The sequence below is a fragment of the Labeo rohita genome, chromosome 12 (assembly GCF_022985175.1).
Source record: "Labeo rohita strain BAU-BD-2019 chromosome 12, IGBB_LRoh.1.0, whole genome shotgun sequence".
In the NCBI taxonomy this organism is placed as follows: domain Eukaryota; kingdom Metazoa; phylum Chordata; class Actinopteri; order Cypriniformes; family Cyprinidae; genus Labeo; species Labeo rohita.
Genome location: NC_066880.1, coordinates 18260912 through 18267976, shown reverse-complemented (window position 1 = coordinate 18267976; position 7065 = coordinate 18260912). Strand labels below are relative to the sequence as shown.

The 7065-nt window shown below is 38.5% G+C and overlaps 1 protein-coding gene across 2 annotated transcripts in view; it reads right to left on the bottom strand.

Moving 5' to 3' along the window:
- Positions 1 to 535: 535 nt before the first annotated feature.
- Positions 536 to 7065, bottom strand: part of snx29 (sorting nexin 29) — a 158598-nt gene continuing 152068 nt past the window's right edge. The window contains exon 21 of one of the 2 annotated variants that reach the window (XM_051123893.1): positions 536 to 1143. In XM_051123893.1, the coding sequence (XP_050979850.1) occupies positions 1125 to 1143 (19 nt within the window). In that variant the 3' untranslated portion in view covers positions 536 to 1124. Of the gene's footprint in view, positions 1144 to 5342; positions 6983 to 7065 lie in introns of those variants that run through there. The other variant, XM_051123892.1, reaches the window with a different exon arrangement.

The following is a 7065-nucleotide window of genomic DNA, read 5'->3' as shown; positions in this document are numbered from 1 at the left end:
AAAAACAATGCATAAAAAACATGTGAACGGAATGAGGATATATATATTTTTCTCATTTTGCCTAAATATCTTTTTTTTTTTTTCATTTAGCACTGCCCTACAGAAGATACATGTTCTCCAGAAGACAAAAAAAGTTAAATTTACCCCGATCTTCAAATTCAAAAGTTTTCACCCCCCGGCTCTTAATGCATTGCGTTTCCTTTTGGAGCATCAGTGAGCGTTTGAACCTACTGTAATAGTTGCATATGAGTCCCTCAGTTGTCCTTAGTGTAGAAAGATGGATCAAAAAGTCTCAGGATGGATGGATCAGTCATTGTTGGAAATGTTTGTCACGATTTAGCTCAAAAGGGAAATGTATATAAATAATTACAATTAATTATGATTAATTACAATTATTTATATCAGCCAGTAGTAACTGTAGCAGGATTAATTTTCCGTCAACTAATCTGTTTGTCCAGTGAACATTCAGTATAATTTTTACATCAACTCGAAGAAATTTTATGTTCTTGGCCACAGCAAATAAATTTCCATTGCACTGAAGCATGTAGCCCGAATCAGAATCGCAAAGAGACATTAATTTACAAGGCAGAATCAGAATCAAAAATCATGTAATTTATGCACAAGAGTTTTATTAACGAAGGACTAACACATAACTAATCTAAACAAACAAACATGAAATCTCTCATACATGGGGGAATGGTCAGTGAAAGTCTCGGGTGAAAGTCTTGATGGTTTGGAGCAGCGGTGATCTTGGAATTGCGATCACTTTCTTCCCGGTCCGAAGAGTGATGAACTATAAAGATGTTCTGACTCGATGGTGACTGGGAGTTTCTTTCCATGTGAAAAGTGAAGAAGAACCAAGAGCTGAGAGGGACCTAGCTGAAGTTCTGTGATCTTTGGGGAATAGAAAGACAAAGCCACAAGGCCTGGCACATGCTTAGGGAAGTCCTGAAGAGTTCTAGCTCATCCTCCTCATCCTCTTAGGTTCTAAAAGAACCAATGGCTGAGGCGAGTCATGAAGATGAATTCCAGGGTTGAGTGAAAATGTCTGGCTCTTTGTGGAAGAGAGCCACAGCTCTATATGTTGGGGCCTGTCGGGCCCACCAGCCACGCCCTGTGCCAGCTCAGGCTCCCCGTGGGTTCCTCCACATGGGTAGCAATCGGAAGATTTTGCAGAAGAGCGCAAAGAGAGAAGAGAGAGGGGGAAAGAAGAGAGAGATGCATTTAAGGCCTCTGGAGGCTGTGCCTCCAGGAGGTACAAGAACCAATGGTAACTTTCACCTTTGGAGGAAAAGTTTATGACTCTTTGTCTGTGAGCATGGTATTTTGCATATGTAATTCGAATGGGTGTTGATGCAAAAACTACTAAGGATTTTAAAAAAAACTCATAAACTTGATAAAAGGTATCAACATATAATATACACCATCATTTAGATGATCAAAATACAAATTCAGAGACCAAACATGCCATAGGTAAGTTATACTACACTAGAGATCAATCATAACAAATGCATACAACAGAATACAATGAAAAACACAAAACTACAAGGCAATAATAGTAAAACTATACACAGTGACCTGGGGCTATGTGTGATAGGAAGGTCAAGGATAGGTTTGTCTGTGAATGAATAGGAAAGAGTATATTTCTATATACAATAGGCATTGTGGCTTTCCTATGGGCAAATGTAGCATGGGCAAATGTGCATTCCTTTGGGGCAATAAAACCCATATTATCAGATGGTCGCCCTGGCAACTGAGCTCTTTTGGGGTGTTAGTTGCTTTAGGGGGTTGTCTTCAGAACTCCAACATATAGCTGGCTTGTTGGTTTTAAAGATTTGTTGTTAAATGTAACAAATAACTGTATGTCTGATTGGTCCAGATGCTACATGTTTTATATACACAAAAACCAAAGAATTTGTTGGGACCTGAAGGATTTTTCTGAAGAACAGCGGGCAGTTTAACTGTTCAGGACAAACAAGGTACTCATGTGCAACTGTCACTTAAAAAAACAATGCTGTGGATCATTCAGGTAGCAACACATTATAAAGAACCAAGTGTATGTAAACCTTTATTATTATTTTTTTTTTTTTTTTAAGTACAATTAGATGTTTGAAACCAACAAAGACCAAAAAAATGCAAGTAATTGGATTATTAATTTAAACCCTTCAAGTTACTGAGATATACCCACTCTCCAATGTTACAACTAGTCTTGGTTTCCTCAATTTGAGATCATGTGAGGCTGGTGTATAGAAGAGGGGCCTCAATTCTGGACCCATGGCAGGTTAATCTGGTGTTATTGTGAGATTGTGTGGTCATTCCGCCATATGTGTGAATAAATGGAAGCAGCATGTGCCGTGCACTGCCAAAAATCATCTCCATATCATTTGGTTTTGAGCAGACACGTGAGCAAAGCCAGGCTGATCTACAAAACTCACCTAGCAAGTCACTTCCTGTTTAGTTATAGGGAATGCGCTGAAGGATCCACTTCCTGTGGTTGCCAAATTAGACACAGTATGCTTGCTTTCCTTCTCCAAGTACCTGCTCTTTGTTGTTGAGTGTTTTCGTGTCTCGCTAAGACTTGTACACCCCAGATTAGCATAATCACAATAATTGAATCATAATTACATTTGCAATAAACACAAAGGCTCCATGCAAAACAGCATATAAATAGTGTATTTCTAATGGGGCCAATCTTCTCATGCTGGTACCTCCGGTTTCCGTTTTGAATCTTGATAGGCTTGTTGGATAGGGACTCAATTGGGATGTTGGGTGACTGATGTTGTTTGTGTTCCTCAGATAAAATGACACATACTGTGCCATGTTTTCTTATACACAAGGCCCCTCTCACCTCACTCCCAGATGGGCCAGATATGACGTCTCCTCCCAGCTTTTCCATCAAAGCAAACAGAGCCAACAGCAACAGATGATCCCCAACCAAAGCAAAATTACCATCTAAATCTGGCTTGTCTTCCAGCCCCAACTGTTTATGGAAGCAACACATGTTGTATTTAAAACCTGTCGGCTGCTTCTGCTCATTAAGCATTCGATTTGGAATTGGGTCTGAATTTTGCGGCGGTTGGCGAACAGCAGTCATTTTCATGACTGTTACGCTTATGTATCCACAGTAGGTGGACCCAGTGTTCATTTTTTATATTTATTTGTTTATATTTGTCTGTTTTTTTTTTCTTTATTTATCATGACGATTACATATTTCATAGTCTCGTTAAAAGAAAAACTTTGTTAACAAATAACTCAGTAATTCATTCAGGTTGAAAGTAAAAGTACACACGTTCTGACTGCATGGAAAAATATAAATGTAACAATTTTTAAAAAGAAACAGAGGGTTTAAAATATATTTCCGTAGTTCAAAATTCTTCTTTTATATATCCACAGGCAGAGTTTTGAAATGCAAATCAATTATATAAAAAGAAAAAAGGGAAAAGATAAGAATACATGCCTGTTGTATTTGGATTCCCTGTAAAATACTCAGGACTGTTTATACAACAGCCTCGATTTAACTAAGGTCACTGCATTCTGCGGAGAAATTCATGGAAATCATATTCAGCTGAACAATAAATGTTAGGATGTATCATATGAATAAAACAGCTTATTTAAACATAACATAACTACACAGAGTGCTAAAGGTAAGTACTTTAACGTTCAGCTCACAGAATAACTACATCCTCGTAATGCAGATTTGACAAGGACTTTTATAGTGCCTCCTATAAAGTGAAATGAATTACCTGTGTTTTTCTGTTTTAAATGCTAAGCTATGACCAGAAGCACAAGTAACATTATCTAAATGGCCATCCGAGTGGAAGTGCACAGATTGTCTGGCCTGTATTCACTCAGCTGTGAATACTAGACTGGGATGAGCAGTGATCCACTTCTGACTGCCAACATGGGACACCGGTGCTAGTTGACACAAGGACTGTATCTCAGTAATTACGATATAAGGTTTGGGGACTAAGATCCAATTACATAAATGCTTGTGTTTTCTAAAAATGGTGTTATATGTTGGTTTTCAAGAATGTCTTAAATTTAAAAAATGTTTTAAATGGGTAGTTCACCCAAAAATGAAAACTCTGTCATTAATTACTCACTCTCATGTCGTTCCATCCAAACCTGTAAGACCTTCATTCATCTTCAAAACACAAATTAAGTGATTACTTTGTATGCCGTTTTTTGCTTTTTTCCGTTGACAGGACAGTGGAGGTACGACAGGAACTGAGTTGGAGAAAGATAGGGGGGTGGGGTCGGGAAAGGTCCACAAGGCGGGATTCGATCTTGGGACACCTGAAGCGCAACTGCGCCATATGTTGGCACCAACATGAAGAGATTTTTGATGAAATTCGAGAGCTTTCTGACCCTGCATAGACAGCAACGCAACTACCACACCACTGAAGAGAAGAAATTGTTGCATGTTGTTATTTTTTTAAACTTTTAATTTTTGAACAAACTATCCCGTTAAAAGCTAGATTTTCTATATAGTGTGACAACATGCCCCACTACTGGTCAGAGTGTTATTGTGGTGTGTGTGTGTGTGTGTGTGTGTGTGTGTGTTTTAAAAAGCCAAGTCTTTTAGGAAGCAGCTCTCAACTAGAGGACTAGGGCCCATTAGGGTCTTCAGCAAAAAAGGCAATTTGCAATTTAGCTCTATTAACATAAAATGCTAATAATAATAACATTACAAAGATGCACAACATTAAACTGACATCATATTTTTGAGGGATTACTTTGACAGATTACACTGAGGATGATCTATAACTTCTAAATGTAATTCCACCCCTGTCTAGCTGATGGCGATTGCGCTCCAGTGTGGCAGCAGAGCACGAGATACAGAACAAAAACGAAACTGTCAGGAATCTTTTGCTATGCGTTTGGTTACGCACAGACGAGTACACAGAAGCTACAACAATCTATCACACCACATTAAAGAGTGCCAAAACAGTATTTATTGTTTGAATTTCCTAATGAAATTGACAGAATTTGAAATCCTGAGACTTTTCCATATCAAAAGTAACAAAGCACAAAGCTTAGCTTATTGCGATTTTTTGGATGGGAGGCACACTATGTACTGTTCATTCATCAACTGAAAACAGCATAGACCAAAAGATCATCTGGGATTTAAGAATCTACATTGGTTCATAAAAATGAAAATCTTATTATCCTTTTTGTTTTAGCAAACTTACATTTACATTTAAAAACTTATGATTGAATTTTTGTGTTTCTATATGATTACACAGTTCTGTTTGCAAACTGAATTGTGAATGGACAGTTGACAGTAGCTATTGACTTCTATATTAAGGAAAAAAATACTATGAAAGGCAATGGCTACCAGCAACTGTTTGTTTAACTACGTCGTCAAAGTACCTTCTTTTGTGTTCAACAGAAGAAAGAAACTCATGCAGGTTTGAACAGCTTGAATTATCATTTTTAAAACCTTTTTTGGAATAAAAAACCACATGTGACAGACACTTTGCATCACTCAGGGTGACAGAAAGGACAAACAATTAGAGACAATCCATTTATTTCTTAGTGACCTGGAGGTGCTGTGTAAAATTCTCCTGATTTTGTTTCAAGTCTCCATGGAAACAGTTCACAATCAGCTTTGCTGACCACTTTTTAATGTACGTTGAGCCTTTAGAACACTTAATTTGTTTACTCGAAATGGAGAAAAGGTAGTATGTGTCATTGTGCTAATCTCCAGTTACCTTACAAATCTCACACAGAAAACAGATTGTGTGTTGGTACTTGTGTTTATTCATGTATTCATTAAGCTCATGTACTCTTAAGGCTGCAAAACAGCTGCTTCCTGTCACATTTGGGACAGAAAGAAACTCTGTTTAAGAAAAACCATCATATACAGTTGCTTACTAGTACAAAAGGTTGCAAAGAGACACATATGCAAAGCACACAACAGATCTTCTACTGTATCCGTTACAGCCGGACAGAATCTGATGGCAATTCTACATCACATTCAATTTAAAGCAGACTATTTATTCATTTAAACACATCATGGTTCCTCTCTATGATCTCCATATACATTATAACATGTTAAAACCATAAATACTAATTACTTTATTAGTAATGAATTCCAATCATAGTTGTGCTTGTAGTTAAAATAGGGCAAAATGATCTCTCACTCGTTCATTCGGTGGAGGTTCCCCTGCTACGAAATTCTCTTCTGTTCAGTCCACACAATGTGATACGCCCCACCCGTGCCGGTTTCTCTGTAACAGTACTCTCGAGGTCATACAGGATAATGGCAGCCCGGGAAATTTCCAGTGAAAGGTTTTCAGGAACAGGCGACAAGGGCTCTGGAGAACAAGAGCCCAGACCTGACTACCGCTTCACATTCTGACCACCACCAGACATTCAACTGAAATTTGAAAATCTAGGTTTACTGTGAACAGGAAGGTGAAAAGTGATTGTTTTGTATATCTATTTTAAGTGCAGTCATAATACAATTACATCTAACTTTGTGCCTCATACATAGCAGAGCATGGTAACAAAATGTATACAAACAAAAAAAAAAATTGAGTCCCATGTGTCGCAGTCAAATAATATGATGATGTGCAAATTATTTCCAGACGATCTCACGATTCTCATCGCAGTCTCATAAAAGTTTCATGTCGCTGCTGTTAGTCAAAATGACATCCTGGCTTTTCCCAAAAACAACATCTGTTATAAATCACTAGGCACAATAGTAACTGAAAGTTTGCAGATTCTGTTCAGCGTTTCTAGACCCAGCTAGTCTCCAATAGTGGCGGTATGTACATCCATAATAGAAGAGAAGGTCCTTGGCTTGGTACATCCATACTGATGAATTCTGAGGATTGCGCTCAGAGGTTAAAGGTCGCCGCTCTGGGGTTCAGGATTCCGGGATTCACGGCCCGAATTGCGGCCTAGTCTAGGAAACCGGCTGGAGGCTTTGGATCGGGCAGTTTTGGCTCCACTCTCATTAGCCGTCGGGCTGTCCCTGTTAGAGAACAAACGCAAACATCGGTGAACCCCCTGGGCGCTTTGCTCTTTCTTCTCCTGCCTGACTCCAGGTGTTCATTT